This window comes from Erpetoichthys calabaricus, chromosome 13, assembly GCF_900747795.2.
Source record: "Erpetoichthys calabaricus chromosome 13, fErpCal1.3, whole genome shotgun sequence".
NCBI lineage: Eukaryota > Metazoa > Chordata > Cladistia > Polypteriformes > Polypteridae > Erpetoichthys > Erpetoichthys calabaricus.
Window position 1 is genome coordinate 12,257,014 of NC_041406.2, and position 25,588 is coordinate 12,282,601.

General features: G+C 42.9%; 1 protein-coding gene and 1 long non-coding RNA gene across 4 annotated transcripts in view; one reads left to right on the forward strand and one right to left on the reverse strand.

Moving 5' to 3' along the window:
* The window catches only part of LOC127530043 (uncharacterized), a 454,116-nt gene that overhangs the window by 217,968 nt on the left and 210,560 nt on the right, over positions 1-25,588 (reverse strand). The window lies entirely within an intron of this gene.
* Positions 1-25,588, forward strand: part of dnah5 (dynein, axonemal, heavy chain 5) — a 437,381-nt gene that overhangs the window by 200,048 nt on the left and 211,745 nt on the right. For all 3 annotated transcript variants that reach the window (XM_051935611.1, XM_051935612.1, XM_051935613.1), the window contains exons 28-33: positions 6,247-6,487; positions 11,500-11,699; positions 15,651-15,804; positions 20,488-20,651; positions 20,759-20,915; positions 24,014-24,226. In XM_051935611.1, coding sequence (XP_051791571.1) covers positions 6,247-6,487; positions 11,500-11,699; positions 15,651-15,804; positions 20,488-20,651; positions 20,759-20,915; positions 24,014-24,226 — 1,129 coding nt within the window. The remainder of the gene's footprint in view (positions 1-6,246; positions 6,488-11,499; positions 11,700-15,650; positions 15,805-20,487; positions 20,652-20,758; positions 20,916-24,013; positions 24,227-25,588) is intronic.

The following is a 25,588-nucleotide window of genomic DNA, read 5'->3' on the forward strand; positions in this document are numbered from 1 at the left end:
TGGAATAACTGTAGATGTGAGTGGTGTTTTGAGGCAATGGAACTGGACATTCTCTGATCTGGTGGAATAAAAGCTGACACACAAACGCTGGCGAATCTGCCTTCTTCGTATCTCACCGTCACTTGATTTTTTTTTATTCAGTTTTATTGAGTGTTCCTGCTCACGCAGAATTAGTATGCACCTTATAGTGTATGATGTCAAAAAAAACAAAAAACACAGACGCAGGTATACATGATATTTGGAATTATTCATTTTATGACCTGTATAGTACATTTCGGAAAACATTGTGGTACAGATGCAACATTATTCATATTATTCATATTCATTTGCATATCATCTTGCGGTTTGTAATCAGTGACCGCGTGGTTTTTTGTTTTTTTTCCGATCTTGCCAGTCCCCACACGTTGCTGTATGCTGTTTCTTTTGTACTCCAGGACATGCGGAGGAAAGAATAGTACAGAGCGGTAAGTTCAGCGCTATAAGCAATCATCAAATTCAAATGTTAACAGTTCACACACATGCAAGGACCGTCCTTCCTACATTTACAACATGTGTACCTGTTGCAACGTGCACACTTCTCTCTGTGCTGTGGTTTCTATTACACACCTGAAAGAAAGAGACAATATATGTGACATTTTGAAGAAATAATTTTATGACCTGAATAGTACCAATCAGAAAACATCATCGCACTAATGCAATATTATTTGAAAACAAACAGTGTCAGATCGGGTGTGAATTTACGCTGCCGCTGTTACTTAGAGTCAGTTCAGGAGGGGCGGGGCGGGGTGGGGTGGGGGTTATAGCGTGATCGTGATTGAGAGAATAAAACTGAAAAAAGCTAACTTTTACAAGTACGATAAATTTCTACCCAATGTCCCATATATTTGTCTCTTTCTTTTTACTCCGTGCTGCGTTGACACCGTGCACCAGAAGGCGTGAGCTTATTCAGTGCAAGCAGGAACATGCAGGTGGCCATTTGCTGTGTGCTATAACACGTTTTATTCTCTCAATCACGTGCACACTGTACTCCCCCACCTCACCTCGCCCCCTCCTGATCTGACTCTAAGTAACAGCGCCAGCGTAAATTCACACCCGATCTGACGCTGTTCGTTTTCAAATAATATTGCATTAGTGCAATGATGTTTTCTGATTGGTACTAGTCAGGTCATAAAATTATTTCTTCAAAATGTCACATATGTTGTCTCTTTCTTTCAGGTGTGTAATAGAAACCACAGCACAGAGAGAAGTGTGCGCATTGCAACAGGTACACATGTCGTAAATGTAGGAAGGACGGTCCTTGCGTGTGTGTGTGAACTGTTAACATTTGAATCTGATGATTGCATATAGCACTGAACTTACTGCTCTGTACTATTCTTTCCTCCGCATGTCCTGGTGTACAAAAGAAACAGCATACAGCAACGTGGAGACGGGCAAGATCGGAAAAAAAACAAAATACGCGGTCACTGATTACAAGCGCAAGATGTTATGCGAATGAATATGAATAATGTTGCATCCGTGCCACAATGTTTTCCGAAATGAATTATACAGGTCATAAAATGAATAATTCCAAATATCATACTGTATAGATAGATAGATAGATAGATAGATAGATAGATAGATAGATAGATAGATAGATAGATAGATAGATAGATAGATAGATAGATAGATAGATAGATAGATACTTTATACCTATGTCTCTCTGTTTTTTGTTTTTTTTGACATCATACACCATAAGGTGCATACTAATTCTCCGTGAGCAGGAACACGCAATAAAACTGAATAAAAAAAAATCAAGTGACGGTGAGATATGAAGAAGGCAGATTCACCAGCGTTTGTGTGTCAGCTTTTATCCCTCCAGATCAGAGAATGTCCAGTTCCATTGCCTCAAAACACCACTCACATCTACAGTTATTCCCAGTTTCAAATAAAAACTAACAGTGTCAGATCCCTGAGTGGGGGTGGGGGCAGTAGTATGCATCGTGATCGTGACTGAGAGAATAAAAGTGAAAATAAAACGGTAACTTTCACAAGTCTTGTAAATGTACACCATCTGTTACAGACACAAGCCACATGTATGTGTGTACAGTATAATATTAACAATAAGAGCAGCTGACTACTGAAAACAGCAGATATAGGAGGCAGTGGGGATCGGACCGGGGACTCTTGATTACAAGTCAGCAAATCTTACTGCTACGCCACGGAAGCTGTTGTTTGATCCTTGAGCATTTTGTGAAAGTGTTTATTTGATCTTTGGACTTCAGACTTCACACATTATATAGTTTATGCCAACATTATTGTCATTTACTACTAAAATATGAAAAACGTTTCTGTTTTAACAATGTGTTTACACAGATTATTGTAGAAACGGAACACACATGAAATGCAAGTGTTCCAAATAACGATCTATTATTTCCACTCTAAAACTCCAGCACTTCACTCCCAGATAATCAATCAAGGCATGAGCTGGGAGAACATTGTGCACATTCTGCAGCTGTGGGGGGATGGAATAGCAGGCTGCTTGTTGCTTGTCTTTATCGGCACATTTACAGGACAAAAGATGCTGACGGAGAAGTGAGAACGGATTTAAGGTGGGCCGGATCTACGAGTTTTTTCGTAGGCTCTGGTAATTCTTATGTTAAGGCTCCCATCATTTTTGTCCCTTTTTGTTATTATTTGAAATATTATTTTGAATCAAAACTCTAAAGCAAAGTCTGATGTTTATTAAATATAGAAAAAAAATTATTTTTGTCAGTCTGAAGTTGTTTCATAGACATTTGTGACGGCTTCTTTTTCCATGAAGGGGTACCAATAAATTTGTCCACGTCTGTAGCTGCATATGTATTTGCATATCTATAAATACATGTTTAATGTATTTATGCATGTTAGTTTTCAGATATGTTTCTTTTTTATTTTTTTTACTTTTTCTTTCTTTCTTTTTTTTATATTAAATCCTATGTCTATCTAAGTCTATTGATGACGCAAACCATATGAATTTTCTTATATGAGACAATAAATTTAAAGTTGAGTTGTGCTGAGATGAGTTGATCATGCACTGTTCTGCTCTTACGTAGAGTTGCTAGTGAATAAATTAACCATGTAATTTTGTTATAAATATACTATATGTTGTGATGTGTGAGTCCCTGTCTTGCACCCCAAAACACTAGGTTCAGTCCCAGTACTTTAACAATACCATCTTTATTCAACTTGAAACAGGAACAGCATGGTTATTTATTGTAGTGGGATCTACTGTTCTCCTAAACACAAAGACAGCAAACGGGCGTAGTCGGGGGCCAGTCAGTGGCCAACTTATACTGTTCCCTGCCTTTATAACGTCCCTTGCATCACCCATAGGCGACAGGCATGTATAGCTCAATGTCGATCGGCCCGTAGTTGTTTCCGCTGCGCTCTTCTACTGCTCTGAGAACCTGTGTTTGCCTTGGCAACAGACAAGCAGTCCTTCACAGACGCAGCAAGCAAAGAGTTAATAAACCTCACAATATACAGTCATATGAAAAAGTTTGGGAACCCCTCTTAATTCTTTGGATTTTTGTTTATCATTGGCTGAGCTTTCAAAGTAGCAACTTCCTTTTAATATCTGACATGCCTTATGGAAACAGTAGGATTTCAGCAGTGACATTAAGTTTATTGGATTAACAGAAAATATGCAATATGCATCATAACAAAATTAGACAGGTGCATAAATGTGGGCACCCCAACAGAGATATGACATCAATACTTAGTTGAGCCTCCTTTTGCAAATCTAAAAGCCTCTAGACGCTGTCCTCCTATAGCCTCTGATGAGTGTCTGGATTCTGGATGGAGGTATTTCTGACCATTCTTCCATACAAAATCTCTCCAGTTCAGTTCAATTGCATGGACAGCCTGCTTCAAATCATCCCATAGATTTTCGATGATATTCAAGTCAGGTGACTGTGATGGCCATTCCAGAACATTGTACTTCTCCCTCTGCATGAATGCCTTTGTAGATTTCCAACTGTGTTTTGGGTCATTGTCTTAGTGGAATATCTAACCCCTGCGTAACTTCAACTTTGTGACTGATGCCTGAACATTATCCTTAAGAATTTGTTGATATTGTGTTGAATTCATCCGACCCTCAACTTCAACAAGGGCCCCAGTCCCTGAACTAGCCACACAGCCCCACAGCATGATGGAACCTCCACCAAATGTGACAGTAGGTAGCAGGTGTTTTTTCTTGGAATGCGGTTTTCGTCTTCCGCCATGCAAAGCGCTTCTTGTTTTGACCTAATAACTCAATTTTTGTCTCATCAGTCCAAAGCACTTTGTTCCAAAATGAATCTGGCTTGTCTAAATGAGCATTGGCATACAACAAGCGACTCTGTTTGTGGTGTGAGTGCAGAAAGGGCTTCTTTCTCATAACCCTGCCATACAGATGTTCTTTGTGCAAATTGCGCTGAATTGTAGAACGATGTACAGATACACCATCTGCAGCGAGATGTTCTTGCAGGTCTTTGGAGGTGCTCTGTGGGTTGTCTGTCACCATTCTCACAATCCTGCTCATATGCCGCTCCTGTATTTTTCTTTGCCTGCCAGACCTGCTGGGTTTAACAGCAACTGTGCCTGTGGCCTTCCATGTCCTGATTCCATTCCTTACAGTTGAAACTGACAGTTTAAACCTCTGAGATGGCTTTTTGTAGCCTTCCCCTAAACCAGGAGACTCAACAATCTTTGTTTTCAGATCTTTGGAGAGTTGCTTTGAGGATCCCATGCTGTCACTCTTCAGAGGAGAGTCAAAGGGAAGCACAACTTGTAATTGACCACCTTAAATCCCTTTATACCTCATGATGGACACACCTGTCTATGAAGTTCAAGGCTTAATGAGCTCATCAACCAAGTAATCAGCATTGAGCAGTGACAGGCATTCAAATCAGCACAATGACAAGGGGACCCACATTTGTGCACAGCCAGTTTTTCACATTTGATTTCATTTCATACAACTAAATACTGCGTCACTAAAAATATTTGTTCGGAAAACACAGCAGTACTCAGATATTCAGGAAATGAAAGACAGACCACTGTTATCTTTATGTTGAAAGGAGAGTCAATTATTATGCAGGCTGAGAGGGGTTCCCAGACTTTTATATATGACTGTATATATATATATTGTAAGGAAACACAAAGACCACTATAAAGGTTTGGGGTTTTTAGGCCCCGTATACTGCAAAGTAAAAGGTTTTTTGTCAGTAGAATCCAGTACAGACAAGCAACAACAAAAAATGTCTGGTGGACAATTTATAGTGATGGACAGGAAGTGATGAAATTGATGGGGATGTCGTGATGGTAGGTGGGTAATTGATGTCATCAGGAAGGGACCAGAGGTAAGAAAGGAACCCGGAAGTGTGTGTAAAGTAAGAAGTGTGTCTTCCGGGTACAGTTATGGCAGCGGTGCTTCGTTCTTTCTGGAGAAATAAAAATAGAGGTTAGTACCCCGCCATTGTCCCCTGGCACAACTCGTTGCGGCGCCCGTTGGGTCCTTAAGCCGCTCCCCATGCGCTTGTGCGTTACAATATATACATATTATAGATATAGATAGATACATAGATATATACCTGCACTGCTATCCTTGTTCATGCTCTGGTTACATCTTGTATTGATTTTTGTAATTCTATCCTTTCTGGTCTTCCACACAAACTCCTTTACAAACTCCAATTGGTTCAGAATGCTGCAGCACGTTTGATTACCAGAACCCCTTCCACAGAACACATTACTCCTGTCCTTCAACAGCTTCACTGGCTCCCTATTAAACATCACATTGATTTTGAGATTGTGCTTATTACTTACAAGACCCTTCATAATCTGGCACCTCCTTATCTTTCTGATCTTCTTCACATGTCCGTTCCTTCTCGTATCCTTAGATCTTCTTCCTCCATCATTCTTCTTATCTCTCCTGCTCGCTTGACTACCATGGGGTTTAGAGCTTTCAGTCGAGTGGCCCCTCGCCTCTGGAACTCTCTCCCACAAGACATTCGTAATACTGACTCTCTCCCTACCTTTCAATCTCATCTTAAAACCCGTCTTTTTAAGCTGCTTTATTCTGTCTGGTAATTTTAGCTGATAAATTTAAATTCAATTTTATTATTGTATACGTTGTGATCGTTGTTATTAATGTGCTCTGTAAGGGGTCCTTGTGTTCCTTGAAAGGCGCCTATAAATAAATATATCGTTTGTAATTTCATACCTAAAAAACTATTTGTTTTTGTCTTTGAGATGCCGCAAACTTCCCCGTGCTTTAAAGGAATGGCAAGCTTTTCTCGACCTGAAGAAGACCATCGACGATTTCAGTGAGTGCTGTCCGCTCTTAGAGTTGATGACTAACAAGGCCATGATGACACGTCACTGGAAGAGGATTACCGAAGCAACGGGACACAACTTTGATGTGGAAAGTGACACATTTAAGCTGAGAAACATAATGGAAGCTCCCCTTTTAAAATGCAAGGAAGAAATTGAGGTGAGAGTTGCTACTGAGGCACATTGACGGTACAAATTGCCTGGTGGTCCAGATTCCATTACCGGGGTACAGGTCCTTACTGGAGTACAATGGGATGTCCACTGTGTATTATTTAGTGGCTGCTTCTTCCACAGAAGTATTGAGATCGCTTGGCTTCTAATGAATTTCAGTTGCTTTGCTGCTGGCACATACAGCATACACTAATCAAGTTAGACCATGTACGCGTGGCGTTGCATTCAGATGCGTTTGCAGAGTTTATTGATTTGAAAGTTGAAGAGTTATTAACTTTGTCATTTCTTCATCAAAAACAGGTAGCACATTTTTGTGTATTAAATATTTAATGAAAAATAACAGCAGTAACAGTAATTACGTGTGTACATTAAATTCATATTTATAATAACCTACCATTCTACACTGTCATGTATTTCAAAAGCCAAGCTCAGATATGCTTGTTGTAGCTGAAATGATATTCCTAGACACGAGATGCCAGCTCAAATGATGTAAAGACTGCACTGATTGATGTACTCGTTTTATTTGGTGATGATGGAGAACAGGATTGTGTGGTACACAGGAGCTGGAAAAGTAGATAGATAGATAGATAGATAGATAGATAGATAGATAGATAGATAGATAGATAGATAGATAGATAGATAGAGATAGGAAAGATGACAGACAGACAGACAGACAGACAGACAGACAGACAGACAGACAGACAGACAGATAGATAGATAGATAGATAGATAGATAGATAGATAGATAGATAGATAGATAGATAGATAGATAGATACTTTATTAATCCCAAGGGGAAATTCACATTCTCCAGCAGCAGCATACTGATACAAAAAACAATATTAAATTAAAGATTGATAAAATAATTGATTAATAAAAACAGACAATAACTTTGTATCTGTTAACGTTTACCCCCCCGGGTGAAATTGAAGAGTCGCATAGTTTGGGGGAGGAACGATCTCCTCAGTCTGTCAGTGGAGCAGGACGGTGACAGCAGTCTGTCGCTGAAGCTGCTCCTCTGTCTGGAGATGATCCTGTTCAGTGGATGCAGTGGATTCTCCATAATTGATAGGAGCCTGCTGAGCGCCCGTCACTCTGCCACAGATGTTAAACTGTCCAGCTCCATGCGTACAATAGAGCCTGCCTTCCTCACCAGTTTGTCCAGTCATGAGGTGTCCTTCTTCTTAATGCTGCCTCCCCAGCACACCACCGCGTAGAAGAGGGCGCTCGCCACAACTGTCTGATAGAATATCTGCAGCATCTTATTGCAGATGTTGAAGGACGCCAGCCGTAACCAAAAAAATGAAATTTTAAAACGGTATGGTACCAGCATTTCACAATTTTCAGTCTACTTCACCAATCCCTCCACCCCCCCCCCCCCACCCCATTTACTTGACACTCAATATTGTAAATGTGAAAAAATGTCCATTCTATAGACTTTATGAAACAAGCTTTGATGCTATCGTGACTTCAGAGTGGGCCAACCAACCACCTCCCTAATGTGTGATTGAGACTTCACGGGAGACCTCAATTTGCTTTGACGCGATTGAGACTTCATGGAGGACTAACTGACCCCCCCCCCCCCCCCCCTTACAGGTTCAATGCGATCGTGACTTCACAGTGGCCCCCCCTTCTAGTTCTTCAATGTGATCAAGATGTCACAGGGGACCTCAGTTTGCTTTGATGCGACTTCATGGAGAACCACTTTCTTTTACTTAGATGAGAACAAGACTTCACTTCATTATTGCTTTAATGATTTCAAACTTGCTTTGATATTAGCAAGAGATAAGTGGTGCATAGTGCAGCGTAATGGCAGGACGCCCCAGGGAGGCTGGAGTAACATAGGGTGAGGTTTCTTGGAGTTATCTGTTATTTGCTATGGAACCATTTTGGTACAGGTACTGAGGTTTAAAAGCTAGTTGTGATGCCAGAGTGATAATTTTAGTATCGATCCAACACTAGTGGAGAGTCTATGGCTAATTGTAGTTCATACTGTCATATGAAAAAGTTTGTGAACCCCTCTCAGCCTGCATAATAATTGACTCTCCTTTCAATAATAAAGATAACATTGGTATGTCTTTCATTTCCTAGGAACATCTGAGTACTGCTGTGTTTTCCGAACAAAGATTTTGAGTGACACAGTATTTAGTTATTACATTAAATCAAATGTGAAAAACTGGCTGTGCACAAATGTGGGTCCCCTTGTCATTGTGCTGATTTGAATGTCTGTCACTGCTCAATGCTGATTACTTGGCGTGATGAGGTCGTTAAGCCTTGACCTTCATAGACAGGTGTGTCCCATCATGAGATATAAAGGTATTTAAGGTGGTCAATTGCAAGTTGAGCTTCCCTTTGACTCTCCTCTGAAGAGTGACAGCATGGGATCCTCAAAGCAACTCTCCAAAGATCTGAAAACAAAGATTGTTGAGTTTCCTGGTTTAGATGAAGGCTACACAAAGCTGTCAGTTTCAACTGTAAGGAATGTCATCAGGAAATGGAAGGCCACAGGCACAGTTGCTGTTACACCCAGCAGGTCTGGCAGGCCAAGAAAAATCCAGGAGCGGCATATGAGCAGGATTATGGGAATGGTGACAGACAACCCACAGATCACCTCCAAAGACCTGCAAGAACATCTCGCTGCAGATGGTGTATCTGTACATCGTTCTACAATTCAGCGCAATTTGCACAAAGAACATCTGTATGGCAGGGTGATGAGAAAGAAGCCCTTTCTGCACTCACACCACAAACAGAGTCGCTTGTTGTATGCCAATGCTCATTTAGACAAGCCAGATTCATTTTGGAACAAAGTGCTTTGTACTGACGAGACACAAATTATCTGGTCATAACAAAAAGCACTTTGCATGGCGGAAGAAGAACACCGCATTCTAAGAAAAACACCTGCTACCTACTGTCACATTTGGTGGAGGTTCCATCATGCTGTGGGACTGTGTGACTAGTTCAGGGACTGGGGCCCTTGTTAAAGTCGAGGGTCGCATGAATTCAACCCAATATCAACAAATTCTTCAGGATAATGTTCAAGCATCAGTTACAAAGTTGAAGTTATGCAGGGGTTGGATATTCCAACAAGACAATGACCCAAAACACAGTTGGAAATCTACAAAGGCATTCATGCAAAAGGATCAGTACAATGTTCTGGAATGGCCATCACAGTCCTCTGACTTGAATATCACTGAAAATCTATGAGATGATTTGAAGCAGGCTGTCCATCAAAATTAACTGAACTGGAGAGATTTTGTATGGAAGAATGGTCAGAAATACCTCCATCCAGAATCAGACACTCGTCAAAGGCTTTGGGAGGACAGCGTCTAGAGCAGGGGTGTCGAACTCCAGTCGTGGAGTGCCACAGTGGCTGCAGGTTTTCATTCTAACCATCTTCTTAATTAGTGACCAATTTTTGCTGCTAATTACTTCTTTTAATTAACTTGACTCTGGCCCTTTAGTTGTTTCTTTTTCCTTAATTAGCAGCCAAACAATAATGAGACACAAAGCAAGCTGCCACATCACACAATATCTGAAAATAAAGAAAGGTGATGGTCTCAGTAAGGTTGCTCTCTCAACTCACCAAAACACTTTGACGATGTTCTTATAAAAAACAAAAAATCAACAGTTTTGGAAATGTGTGCTGTTGCAGAATGAGAGCAGCAACAAGCCGTGGAATTAAATAACGGGTTTAATTAACAGCAAGCATCGGCTTCTCATTAAGAAACTGATTGGAAGCCCCAGTTTAAACTGGTCATCTGTTGGCTCGTTTCACATCTCATTTCTGTTTGGCTGTCATTTAATGAGGAAGCAAATCAATTCACAGGACTGAATCCTTCTAACATGACTGTTAAAATAAAGGGGGAAAAAGTGAATTAGCAGTGAAAACTGGTCACTGATTAGGAAAAGGGTTAGAATGAAAACCTGCAACCACTGCGGCCCTCCAGGCCTGGAGTTTGACACCTGTGGTCTAGAGGCTCAACTAAGTATTGATGTCATATCTCTGTTGGGGTGCCCACATTTATGCACCTGTCTAATTTTGTTAGGATGCATATTTCATATTTTCTGTTAATCCAATAAACTTAATGTCACTGCTGAAATCCTACTGTGTCCATACGGCATGTCAGATATTAAAAGGAAGTTGATACTTTGAAAGCTCAGCCAATGAGAAACAAAAATCCAAAGAATTAAGAGGGGTTCTCAAACTTTTTCATATGACTGTACTTCTTAAACATAACATTTCTGAAAGATGAAGCCAATGCAGAGTTCATATATGTGTGGAAGTCCACTCGCGTGTACGTAACCAGCTGCTATGACGACTCGACTCTGCTGCCATTTCTATACCTTGTATTGGGGAACCAAAGAGAAGTTGAAACAACATCTCATAAGGTAAATTTCGAAAGAGTAAGTTAATCAGTGTTTTCTGTAATTAAAAAAAAAATACACAGCCAGTCCTGCCATTTTTATAGTGGGGCACGAGGGAACACCGGAAAAATAAAACCCTAATAATGTACTGCTGATGTGGCAAAAGTTTCGATATAAGAAAACACGTCTTCCATGTTTTTGACCGCAAAAGAGATCTGGAAATAATAATTTTATCGCCCATTCCTGGTACTACTTTCTCAAGGGTAGTACTGCTTTGTTTTTGATATATTTGAACAAATCTGTGTCCATATATGTTACAGTGTGTTGTACTGCTGTGTTGTATTTCTGGGGTGACAATGACAGACTGGCCATCAAGCTCTGTGAGGAGGATTACTTGTGTTCTGTTATATTTGTTGTATTTGACCATTTTTGACGCCCATTGCAAGCCTAACCTTCCTGGACTGGGGGGTCTTTCTCTGAATTGCCTTTTTTTCTGCAAGGTTTTCTATTTATTGTTTTCTTAGAGAAGTCAAGGCTGGGGGGATTGTCAAAAAAACAGGGCCTGTTAAAGAGCTTTGAGGCATTCTTGGTATGATGGTGGGCTATGTGAGAAATAAATTATTGTTGTTGTTTTCCAGGACATCTGCATAAGTGCAGTCAAAGAACGTGACATTGAGCAGAAGCTGAAGCAAGTGATTGCAGAATGGGATAACAAAACTTTCACGTTTGCAAATTTCAAAACCCGGGGTGAGCTCTTACTGAGAGGAGACAGCACTTCTGAAGTCATTGCCAGCATGGAGGACAGCTTAATGATCTTAGGGTCCTTGATGAGCAACAGGTAAGGGAAAGCAGAATACAGCAGCGCATTGCTTAGGCTGGGTTTATACTTCACGCGACACATGGTCCAGTGGACGCTCCTGCTATGCAAGCGTTTTACTGTTTCTACTTGTGCGCGTACTTTATGTAAATCTGGAAGAATCCACCAGGTGGCAGTGCGAGATATTATCACAGTGAGAACAGGTTCGTCTTCGCTGTGTTGTGAATTGCCTGGAACAGCCATTAAATTCCGATGACACCTTACTGCAATATCTCTGAAAGGATGTTTAATGATTAAATCCATCAATCCAGGGATGTGTCCATTCCAGCAAGCATTGGGCACGAGACTGAAACAATCCCTGGACGGGTCATCAGCTCATCGCAAGGTGAATAGAAGCACACACACACACACACACTGGTGTCATTTTAGTGTCATCAAATCTGCATATCTTTGGAAGGAAACCGGAGCACAGTGTGGAAACCCAGCAGGAAAACCTGCAAACTCCAGGCAGGGAACGAAAGGGACGGGACTCCCTACAAGACAGCAGTGCTACCACTCCGCTACTGTGTCACCCCAAAGTGTGTAATTATTAGCAGTGTTCGTTATTTTAAACCATTTATCTGTAAAATGTAACATACATATGTTAATGCATTTCATCATGAAAGTGATATCAAGTATAAATCTAAGGATTCTAAATGTGCAGAGAATTGGAATATCATACATTTAATGTGTTCTGTGTGGTGATCTATTGCTGTCAGGTCAGGAGGAAGCCCCCGATAAAAAAAAAAAAGACAGCACAAAAGATGGTATGTGAGACTTTTAAAATGTATCGTGTCATTACGATCGGGAATATGCGACGCTTGAATATAAAAGCACCACGAATGCCTCTGTATGTCGGCACTTTCCTTCACCACATTCAACCATTCATCAAATATCGAAGCACGCACATCGATCCTCAAAGCAGCTTTCTGTCACATGTAGATAGTAAACAGAGACTCTGACGTCACATTCCAACTTTTATAACACTGTGCCCCCGACTTTTTGCTGGTACTGCAACTCGCACACACGTCGCATTCATTTCTGAGGACCTGCTCAGAGGACGCGTCAAATGAATGCTGGGAACGTGCGGCAGCCATGATGTGTTCGTCCGCATTCTGAGCGTGAAGTATAAACGAGCCTTTAGTGTCTGATCTGAGTTAATGACTGAGATGTTCCAGGGAACTCATCCAGAGGGGAGAAAGAGCCAGCTGTGTGGTAAGGGTGGTCTGCCAATCTAATGCTTGGCGAATGCAGGGGTGGGGGGTGGGTTTTCTTAATTCCCAGACTCAGTCCTGGGGACCCCCTGTAGCTGCAGGTTTTTTTTCCAAAAAGATTGATTTACAATCAGTGATAATAATCGATAACAGCTGATCTCATTTAATTAGCTGGTCTTTTTTCCTCCTCTGTTAATCTGCATTTAGAAAAGCACAGTAGTATGGTTTTTACATTTATAAGACATTTAGAAATATTTTTTTTACAGTGCATCCGGAAAGTATTCCCAGCGCATCACTTTTTCCACATTTTGTTATGTTATAGCTTTATTCCAAAATGGATTCAATTCATTTTTTTCCTCAGAATTCTACACACAACACCCCATAATGACAACGTGAAAAAAGTTTACTTGAGGTTTTTGCAAATTTATTAAAAATAAAAAAACTGAGAAATCCCATGTACATAAGTATTTACAGCCTTTGCTCAGTACTTTGTCGATGCACCTTTGGCAGCAATTACAGCCTCAAGTCTTTTTGACTATGATGCCACAAACTTGGCACACCTATTTTTGGCCAGTTTCGCCCATTCCTCTTTGCAGCACCTCTCAAGCTCCATCAGGTTGGATGGGAAGCGTCGGTGCACAGCCATTTTAAAATCTCTCCAGAGATGTTCAATCGGATTCAAGTCTGGGCTCTGGCTGGGCCACTCAAGGACATTCACAGAGTTGTCCTGAAGCCACTCCTTTGATATCTTGGCTGTGTGCTTAGGGTCGTTGTCCTGCTGAAAAATGAACCGTCGCCCCAGTCTGAGGTCAAGAGCGCTCTGGAGCAGGTTTTCATCCAGGATGTCTCTGTACATTGCTGCAGTCATCTTTCCCTTTATCCTGACTAGTCCCCCAGTCCCTGCCACTGAAAAACATCCCCACAGCATGATGCTGCCACCACCATACTTCACTGTAGGGACGGTATTGGCCTGGTGATGAGCGGTGCCTGGTTTCCTCCAAACGTGACGCCTGGCATTCACACCAAAGAGTTCAATCTTTGTCTCATCAGACCAGAGAATTTTCTTTCTCATGGTCTGAAAGTCCTTCAGGTGCCTTTTGGCAAACTCCAGGTGGGCTGCCATGTGTTTTTTACTAAGGAGTGGCTTCCGTCTGGCCAGTCTACCATACAGGCCTGATTGGTGGATTGCTGCAGAGATGGTTGTCCTTCTGGAAAGTTCTCCTGTCTCCACAGAGGACCTCTGGAGCTCTGACAGAGTGATCACTGGGTTCTTGGTCACCTCCCTGACTAAGGCCCTTCTCCCCCAATCGCTCAGTTTAGATGGCCGGCCAACTCTAGTAAGAGTCTTGGTGGTTTCGAACTTCTTCCACTTACGGATGATGGAGGCCACTGTGCTCATTGGGACCTTCAAAGCAGCAGAAATTTTTCTGTAACCTTCCCCAGATTTGTGCCTCGAGACAATCCTGTCTCTGAGGTCTACAGACAATTCCTTTGACTTCATGCTTGGTTTGTGCTCTGACATGAACTGTCAACTGTGGGACCTTCTATAGACAGGTGTGTGCCTTTCCAAATCATGTCCAGTCAACTGAATTTACCACAGGTGGACTCCAATGAAGCTGCAGAAACATCTCAAGGATGATCAGGGGAAACAGGATGCACCTGAGCTCAATTTGGAGCTTCATGGCAAAGGCTGTGAATACTTATGTACATGTGCTTTCTCAATTTTTTTATTTTTAATAAATTTGCAAAAACCTCAAACTGTTTTTCACGTTGTCATTATGGGGTGTTGTGTGCAGAATTCTGAGGAAAAAAATGAATTGAATCCATTTTGGAATAAGGCTGTAACTTAACAAAATGTGGAGAAAGTGATGTGCTGTGAATACTTTCCGGATGCACTGTATATGCATTTTCCACTTGAAATTGTGTTCTAAAGTTAAGTGTTTTCTGTAATAAAAAAAAAATTTACACAGCCAGTTCCTCCATTTTATAGTGGAGCACACATAATTTTATGGGGCACGAGGCACCACCGGAAAAATGAAAGCCTAATAACTTACCAATGAAGTGGCATGTTTTTGACAGCAAAAGGGATCTGGAAATAATGACTTTATCGCACATTCCTGGTACCACTTTCTCAAGTGTAAGGCTCTTTATTCACTTGTGCGAGTTCTCACATGAAAATGCAAATAAATCAAAACGAGACCAACCAGGTGGCACTAACAGCTTACTGTGATTTGGTCTTTTGAGAGGAAACCACGCCCACCCTTGGTTATTACAGAAGAATGTTTACTTTCGTTTGTCCTAACGACTTTGTCTCTTCTCTTTCATAAAAATTCACTTGCCTTTATCATCCGCCATAACACTCGGAATCTCTAAATGTTTACTGACTGCGTGTCTGGTTTGCATTTTGGGCTTTTGTAATTTGTTTGGTTGTTTGCCTGTTGTTTGGCCTCAGGCCGTTTAGGACTTTGATTCCATTTTTGTCATCTCCTTGTCCTTTTAGAATTCTGTTTCTCCGCGTTTGTGCCTTTCTTCATCTTTGGTAGAGCAGTTACTTTTAAAGACCAGAGATGCACACGTTAAGCCTGGCACCGCTTAAGTGACGTGCAGCATATAGTGATGCCTAGACAGGGTAATGACAGGACAGTACTTGGTTTATACCATCAGATGTAGTGTACAGTCAATAACCTCCATGCTGTCAATGTAATTCTGTTTCCATCAGGTACAACACACCTTTTAAAACGCAGATTCAGAAATGGGTGCAGAATCTCTCAAATACCACAGACATTATAGAAAACTGGATGACCGTTCAAAACCTGTGGATTTACTTGGAGGCTGTCTTTGTTGGCGGAGACATTGCTAAGCAGCTTCCAAAGGTAAGGAATGTTGCTCTCACTTATTAACAGTGTCTGCTCTCTGAGCAGTGTTTCTAATTGTCATTTAAAATGTAGAGGTCTGGCATTAGTGCCATAGTGATTAACAGTTCCAAAGACCCCCGACCGCGATTCCAAAACCAACTATCGCGTGGATGGAATTGCGAGTCTTCTGCCTTCCTCAATGTGTGTCATATCTGGATTGACAAACCAAATGTTTCAATCCGTGGCTGGACTCAAGACTGTCATGGCTGCCATCTACTAAATACTGACTTGGTGGGGTGAATACTTATGCAATTAATTTTTTTTGTCGTTTATATTTGTAATTAATTTTGTCCCCTTTGCAGAGATCTGCTTTCACTTTGACATTAATCCCATGTGAATCAGTCCGTTAGGAAATTTCTAAACTGTATTGTCCTGAACAGGGTATTCTGGACCCTATCCCAGCTAGCATAGGGTGCAAGACAGAAACAAACCCTGGACAGGGCATCAGTCCATCTCAGGGCAAACACACACACACACACACACACACAGTATAGCATTGCCAGTCCACTTTACTTGCATGGCTTTGGACCCACTGACACTTGGCGAGCATGCAAAGTCCACGCATGGAGGGCACAGGATGTGAATCGAGGCCTCCTTACTGTGACGCAGCTGTACTAACACTGCGCCACCGTGCTTTCACCCCTACTGTGATTGAATGTTGTATAAAAAAACAAATAAAATGTGAAATCTTCCAAGGGAGTGAATAGTTTTTACAGGTAATGTATACACACTCTCTGACCAGTTTATGAGGTACACCTCACTAGCACCGAGTTGGACCTCCTTTTTTTGCCTTCAGAACTGCCGTAATTCTTGGTGGTGTAGATTCAACATGATGCTGGAAACATTCCTCAGAGATTTTGGGCCATATTGACACGATAGCATCACGCAGTTGCTGCAGATTTGCTGGCTGCACATCCATGATGTGAGTCTCCCGTTCCACCACATGCCCAAACGTGCTCTATTGGATTGAGATCTGGTGACTGTGGAGGCCATTGGAGTCCAGTGAACTCCTTGCCATGTTTGAGATGATCTGACCTTTGAGACATGGCGTGTTTGCCTGCTAGAAGGAGCCATCAGAAGATGGTGGTCATAAACGGATGAACATGGTCAGCAATGACACTCAGGTAGGCTGTGGCATTTAAGCGATGCTCAGTTGGTACTAAGGGGCCCAAAGTGTGCCAAGAAAATATCCCTGACACCATTACAACACCAGCACCAGCAGTCTGAACCATTGATCCAAGGCAGGATGGATCCATTTTCTCAGTTGTTGACTCCAAATTCTGAGCCTACCATCCAAATATCTCAGCAGAAATCGAGAGTCATCAGACCAGGCTACATTTTTCCTATCTTCTGTTGTCTAATTTTGCTGAGCCCTGTGTGAATTGTAGCCTCAGTTGCCTGATCTTAGCTGAAGGGATTTCACCCGGTGAGGTCTCCTGCTGCTGTAGCCCACCTGCTTCAAGGTTTGACGTGTTGTGTGTTCAGAGCTGCTCTTCTGCACACCTCAGTTGCAACAAGTGCTTATTTGAGTTCCTGTTGCCTGATATTTTCCCTTTTTCAGACCATTCTCATGTAAACCCTAGAGATGGTTGTGTGTGAAAATCCCAGAAGATCAGCAGTTTGTGAAATACTCAGACCAGCCCGTCTGGCACCAACAACCACGCCACGCTCAGAGTCACTTCAGTCACCTTTCTTCTTCTCCACTCTGATGCTCCATCCTGGGTATGACATTAGTCTGCATCCAGCCCTGCATGTAGGCCCTCTAACCTGTAGGGAAAAACCTGGGGGCTGGTGGCAGAATTGGCACTCCAGCCACCACTAAAAAAACCTCACACTGGTTCCATTCCATCTGAACTAGTGTAGTGCTGAGGTCTCACCTGTCGTATGGCTGCACTTGGCTCCTAATCTGGGATCCTGAGTTGGTTTATCTTGTGGTGGGTGAGGCAATGCGCTGTATCAGCACCTGTTCCTAACCTCCTCATTCTGAAGCTCAAAAGGCAGAGAACAGCATTGGGGAAAGAGCGGACGAGCCAGCCCGCTGTGAAAGGGAGAGGTCAGCGCAGTCAGGGGTCCCAGATGGGTAGCGCTGCTGCCTCACATTTAGGAGACCCGGGTTCGGTTCCCGGGTCCTCCCTGCATGGAGTTTGCATGTTTACACCGTGTCTGTGTGGGTTTCCTCCCACAGTGCAAAGACATGCAGGTTAGGTGTATTGGCGATTCTAAATTGTCCCTAGTGTGTGCTTGGTGTGTGTGTGTGTCCTGCAGTGGGCTGGCGCCCTGTCCGGGGTTTGTTCCTGCCTTGCGCCCTGTGCTGGCTGGGATTGGCTTCAGCAGACCCCCGTGACCCTGTGTTAGGATATACAGTGCATCACTTTTTCCACATTTTGTTATGTTACAGCCTTATTCCAAAATGGGTTAAATTCATTTTTTTCCTCAGAATTCTACACACAACACCCCATAATGACAACGTGAAAAAAGTTTACTTGAGATTTTTACAAGTTTATTAAAAATAAAAAAACTGAGAAAGCACATGTACATAAGTATTCACAGCTTTTGCCATGAAGCTCGAAAATTGAGCTCAGGTGCATCCTGTTTCCCCTGATCATCCTTGAGATGTTTCTGCAGCTTCATTGGAGTCCACCTGTGGTAAATTCAGTTGACTGGACATGATTTGGAAAGGCACACACCTGTCTATAGAAGGTCCCACAGTTGACAGTTCATGTCAGAGCACAAACCAAGCATGAAGTCAAAGGAATTGTCTGTAGACCTCAGAGACAGGATTGTCTCGAGGCACAAATCTGGGAAAGGTTACAGAAAAAATTCTGCTGCTTTGAAGGTCCCAATGAGCACAGTGGCCTCCATCATCCATAAGTGGAAGAAGTTCGAAACCACCAGGACTCTTCCTAGAGCTGGACGGCCATCTAAACTGAGCAATCAGGGGAGAAGGGCCTTAGTTAGGGAGGTGACCAAGAACCCGATGGTCACTCTGTCAGAGCTCCAGAGGTCCTCTGTGGAGAGAGGAGAACCTTCCAGAAGGACAACCATCTCTGCAGCAATCCACCAATCAGGCCTGTATGGTAGAGTGGCCAGACGGAAGCCACTCCTTAGTAAAAGGCACATGGCAGCCCGCCTGGAGTTTGCCAAAAGGCACCTGAAGGACTCTCAGACCATGAGAAAGAAAATTCTCTGGTCTGATGAGACAAAGATTGAACTCTTTGGTGTGAATGCCAGGCGTCACGTTTGGAGGAAACCAGGCACTGCTCATCACCAGGCCAATACCATCCCTACAGTGAAGTATGGTGGTGGCAGCATCAAGCTGTGGGGATGTTTTTCAGTGGCAGAGACTGGGAGACTAGTCAGGATAAAGGGAAAGATGACTGCACCACCAAACAGACACCAGCAGTTCTATAAAACACGCGGTTTATTTACAATGAAATCCTGCACACACACAGTGCCCCGCACCAATCACCCCTACTTGGGCCTTTCAAACGTCCGTGGGCCGCCTTTCTTCTCTCCATCTCTGGAGCTTCGTCCTCCTCCAGCACCCGACTCTCACTCCCCGACTGTAGGAAGGCGGCTCCTTTTATAGTCACCCAGATCTGTTCCAGGTGCTCATTGATGTCCTTCCGATGGCAGTTCCTGGTGCGGTGGAAGTGCCGCATGAGCACCTGGAAGCACTCCGGGCGTCCCTGGAAGTTTCTTCCTCCACCTTCCCAGGTGTGGCGGAAGTGCAGATCTCCCAGGCTCCACGATGCTCAGGGCGCCCCGCAGGCCCCAATGAGTTTAAGCCTCCTTGCTCCATCCCTGTGGTCCCCTCATTATCCAGGGTGGTTGCCCCCTCGTGGCCTGGGGGACGTATAGACTGCCTCCCGGTCCTTCCAGGCGTCCCAGCTCAGTCTGGCCCCCAGCCTCCTGCCACATCCATCCATTATCCAACCCGCTATACCCTAACTACAGGGTTACGGGGGTCTGCTGGAGCCAATCCCAGCCAACACAGGGCACAAAGCAGGAAACAAACCCTGGGCAGGGCGCCAGCCCACCGCAGTCCTGCCACATCAGCTACTTTAATAGTTTCGTTTAGTTTTAGTTTTTCATTTCAGTTTTGTTAATTATTTTATTTCAGTTTATGAAAATGTCTTTTTAATAATAGTTTGTTTTGATTTTAGTTTTAGATAACTAACTTGCTCTGCACCTTTATTCACCATCCCCTTGCTTCGTTGTGTCTTCACTGATCAGCTCATCCGGTGACGTTACCCACGGTGTCGGGTTCAAGCACTCCCAAAACGGAGATGGAAGCATGAAGTGGAACCCGCATCATCACAGGGTGCAGTCGAAACAGAAAAGGGAACGACTGCCGTAATACAAACTGCGGTTTCTCCAGCCTGTCCTTCCCCAAGTCATGGAGGCGTCTGATTAATGAATTTCTCCCAGCAGTCCCAGCCAACGCAATTTCGGTGTGGTGCCTCCAAGCTTGGGGTCTTGGTACAGGGGCTTCACTCACACGTCCCAATGTTGCATTAAATGTGTTAAGAAAATGATTTCATGAATGCAGTGATCAATGCATAAGAAGTGCATCACATTAAAATTCGAGAAGCCACGGCCTTCTCTCTGTTGACCGTTCTTTTCATGTTTTTGTTGCAGGAAGCCAAGCGGTTTTCCAACATTGATAAATCGTGGGTGAAGATAATGACTCGAGCTCATGAAATGCCAAATGTGGTGCAGTGCTGTGTTGGTGATGAGACTATGGGGCAGCTGTTACCTCATCTACTGGAGCAATTAGAAATCTGCCAGAAGTCACTGACTGGGTAATCAGAAATCGGGGGACCATCAGCTGTCCGTAGTAAACTGCTGTTAAAGACTTGAGGAACTGTCCTGGACCTAATTCTTTACAAACATTTTCTTTATATTGTAGCTACCTTGAAAAGAAGCGCCTTCTCTTCCCCCGGTTCTTCTTTGTGTCAGATCCTGCACTTTTGGAGATTTTGGGACAGGCCTCCGATTCCCATACAATCCAGGCCCACCTTCTCAACGTTTTTGACAACATTAAAACCGTGAGATTCCACGATAAGGTGAATGACCTCTTATTTGAAAACGTTATCTGTTTAAAACATATGGCTGCGTAGTGAGTAACACTGCTGTCTCACACATCTGGAGGGTCCTGGGTTTTTCCAGTTACTGTCTGTGTGATGTTTGCTTGTTCTGTCCCTTAAAGAAGTGGGAGTTCTCTGGGGGGGTTGGTTTGGATGTACAGTGGGTACGGAAAGTATTCAGACCCCCTTCAATTTTTCACTCTTTGTCATATTGCAGCCATTTGCTAAAATCATTTAAATTAATTTTTTCCCTCATTAATGTACACACAGCACCCCATATTGACAGACAAAAAAAAGAATTTTTGAAATTGTTGCAGATTTATTAAAAAAGAAAAACTGAAATATCACATGGTCCTAAGTATTCAGACCCTTTGCTCAGTATTTAGTAGAAGCACCCTTTTGAGCTAATACAGCCATGAGTCTTCTTGGGAAAGATGCAACAAGTTTTTCACACCTGGATTTGGGGATCCTCTGCCATTCCTCCTTGCAGATCCTCTCCAGTTCTGTCAGGTTGGATGGTAAACGTTGGTGGACAGCCATTTTTAGGTCTCTCCAGAGATGCTCAATTGGGTTTAAGTCAGGGCTCTGGCTGGGCCATTCAAGAACAGTCACAGAGTTGTTGTGAAGCCACTCCTTCGTTATTTTAGCTGTGTGCTTAGGGTCATTGTCTTGTTGGAAGGTAAACCTTCGGCCAGTCTGAGGTCCTTAGCACTCTGGAGAAGGTTTTTGTCCAGGATATCCCTGTACTTGGCCGCATTCATCTTTCCCTCGATTGCAACCAGTCGTCCTGTCTCTGCAGCTGAAAAACACCCCCACAGCATGATGCTGCCACCGCCATGCTTCACTGTGGGGACTGTACTGGACAAGTGATGAGCAGTGCCTGGTTGTCTCCACACATACCTCAGTGCAAGACACATGACAGCCCGCATAGAGTTTGCTAAAAGACACCTGAAGGACTCTGAGATGGTGAGAAATAAGATTCTCTGGTCTGATGAGACCAAGATAGAACTTTTTGGCCTTAATTCTAAGCGGTATGTGTGGAGACAACCAGGCACTGCTCATAAAGTTCATGTCATTGTCAATGAAAGCCTTTGAAACTTCTGAAATGTTTGTAATTGTACTTCGGTAGACCAGAGAAACATCTGACAGAAAGATCTAAAAACACTGAAGCAGCAAATGTTGTGAAAACCAACACTTGGGTCGTTCTCAGAACTTTTGGCCACAACTGTAGAACGGATCCTGCTCTGTTGGGCCCCTGAACAAGGCCCTTAACCTGAAAATTGCTCCAGTACAATGGCTGACCCTACGCTCTGAGTCACGAAGGTCATGCGAAAAAACAGTTTTCCCTCTGGGATTGATACATTGTGTACCAAATACCAAAAAGTCTTAATTTTTTATGTCATTATTGTCCCCAGGCAAGAACTTATTAGTTAGTAGTAATAATAATAACACTGCACAACAATTTTTTTGAAAAGTCTTGCTACCTGAAAAGTTTTTGCTGATTGTGACAGGTACCTACTGGGTATGCACTAATTTAGTTTTGGTTTTACTGCATCACGTAGGAACTCTGAGCAATAGACATTTATATGTTTACTGACAATAACGTATTTAGTCACATTTATTTTTCGCATAAGCTATTAAATTCAACAGAATTAAAAGTGTTTTGCTCCTGATTTTCTTTTGTATTCAATGTCTGGTGCATCACGTTGCAGTGTCCAACAGTAGTCAGCAAGCATTAATGGATTACAGTTGTCCTGGTATCGTTTCTCCATTGTAGCAATGTCCTGGTGAAACCTTTCAGCGTGGTCGTCACTGACAGCACCGAGATTTGCCTTTGACAGACCCAAATCTCTGACCAAATCGTTCAATTCGGACTGTGTTATCAGTGATGAGCACGGTTCAAAATCCGGGTCGGTGTCGCTGTCAGTATCCTGCATTTCAGTTTCTTCATCTGGTTCGTCTAAGGTCCATGGTCTTTCTGTTCTCGCCATATCATCGTCTTTCGAGTGCCTCTGAGCCAGGATCTCAAGCTGACAGCAAATGTCGCACAGCAAATGTGAGGAGCCCATTCCTTGTCTTGATCACCAATTTTGCAGCCGAAATACAGATGATAAGCTTTCTTCACAATAACAGTCATCCAACGTCTCTGAGGCGCAAGTGTATATTCACCACAGATATAGCAGAATGTATCACGGCTGTTACGACATTGACGAGACATATCGCCAACACCAAAACGTCTGTAGCCTCAAGCTTACTTACTGTTATATTGCTACAGATACTATACTTTACTATACTGATACTGTACATACACACTGACTATCCAGATTAACCAAATGAGCAGGATCGGTGTATGCAAACCACCTTTATAGCATGCTGGGACAGCGTCAAGCTCGTTCAGACCTGCCCAGGATGTCAACTTCCACAGAACAGCTTCCAACCTGACCTGATTCCATGGCTGGACATTCTCAGGCTGCACAAACCGTTGTTGATAAGTCACTTACGGGAGCGAAAATGTTTGGATACAAATATAAGAAAAAATCATGACAAAACTGAAATGGTACGTGATGGGTAAATTTTGATGTGATATTCGTGATCAGCACCCAAAAATCTGCAAGAAACACGAAACAGTGTTCAAGAAGCACAAACTTTGTTGTGCAGTGTAATTAGACATCAGTAGCCGTTAATAATAATAATAAAATGATCAACCTAAATGCTAGATATTACTCTTCATTACAGAAGGAGCATTCGTTTAACCCAATTCAGGGTCTCTCTTGGGGGTCAGAACCCATCCTGACAGAAACGTTCGCAAAGCAGAACACGGCCCTGGACGGGACGCCATTCCATCACACCAAGTCACACTCTCGCTCACATAGGGGCCAAGTTAGGCCTTCAGGTTTGAGGTATTGGAGTAAAACTTGAGTACCTGGGAAAAAAATCCACACAAACGTGAGATGAACGTGTGCACAATCAGGCGAGAGATTCAATCCCAGGGCAGTGCATCATTGGATCAGCTGCACTTATCAGGCACTTTGCAGACATTCAATCTAAATTGTATGTGACTTCTCCTCTATTTTCAGGTCTACGACAGGATCCTCGCCATTTGTTCCCGCGAGGGTGAAGTCGTTCAGCTCGATAAGCCTGTGATGGCAGAGGGCAATGTGGAAGTGTGGCTGAATTCTCTACTAAAGGAATCCCAGAAGTCCTTACATCTTGTTATCCGACAGGCTTCACTGAGCATACAGGACTCCAGCTTTCAGCTCATTGAGTTTCTCAATTACTTCCCTGCACAAGTAAGTTTTTTTTTAATTTTAATTTAAGTATAAACTTCGATTATATAGACTAATACCAAAGTCATTGCAATATGTGCTAACTAATGCCGATGTTACAGTGTATTTCTAGTCAAACTCGATGACTGCAGTTGCACACGTATATCAATTTACACGTGCTGGGGATTTCAAATTATGCAGCTGCATGAAGATTTTCCAACACATTTCAAAAATATCACAAGCTCAACCCTTTTTCTGACAGCCATTAATGAAGCCGGTTACCACGTGAAGAGTTTCCAACTATGGCAAATTCAGCCACAGTCTCTGCCCCCCTTTTTTTCCAATCTGTCTGGGCACATAAAATAGATGAGCACCTCTTCTGTTTGTAAGGTCCAAAACACCGGTGTTCCTCCTTATTCCTTGTAACTGCTGTGGACATTAGAGGGCACTGTTGCTCCTCAACAAACCCAACACAACAGACCCAGGGCACAAGTTAAAAGCATAAAAAAAAGCTTATTGATTTTTAGGAAACTCTTCACCAAGCGTTTCCCACCACCACAATCACAAAGAAACAATAGGCACAGCACACAGTTGTTGTTCTCTTCTCTGTCTCTTTCTCCTCCGCTCCTCCCAGCAAACATCGTCCACCTACCACCCAACTCTGACTCGTCCCTGTGAGGTCGGTCAAGTCCTCTTATATCATGCAACCCGGAAGTGTTTCTAGTCTTCCACCCATATTGTCTGCAAGCACTTTCAGGTTAGGCGGAAACCTGATGCCATACGGTTCTTTCCACTTTCCACTTTCACAGCACCCCTTGGCTGCACCCACAGTACCCAACAGGGCTGAGATATACTGTAGAACTCCAAGTCCCATGATGCCCTGTGAGAATCTGAGGGACTGCTGCAACCCTGGAGGCCTGCCATCTAGCACTCCGTGGGGAGTTAATGCCCTGTGTATGCTCTCTACCGTGGTCCTTCCATCCTGAGGGCATCCCTCACAATGTATTTTAAATAATATTTCTAAATTACTAAACACAGTACAAAGAGTATTACAAAATAATACAACCTGGATAATATACTAGTAGGTGGCTCTCAGTCTTATTATGCTGGTCAGTCTTCTGGGGCACTGCTGCAATCCAGGGGAGCTGCCATCTAGTGTTCTGGGGTAGGCAGTGCCCTAAAACTGCTGTCTTCCCCCATCCTTCAATCTCCTGGCTGTCTCTTACACTGCATTATATGCATTGTGCAGTTATGTGACAATTTACGGCAGTCCAAGTTGAGGCCATTTGTGCTTATGGCTATAGTTTCCTCTAATTTTATTTATTTATTTATTTTACTGATGAGCGTGTGTGAATAAAGGATGAGCAGGTATTTTCCTTTTACAAC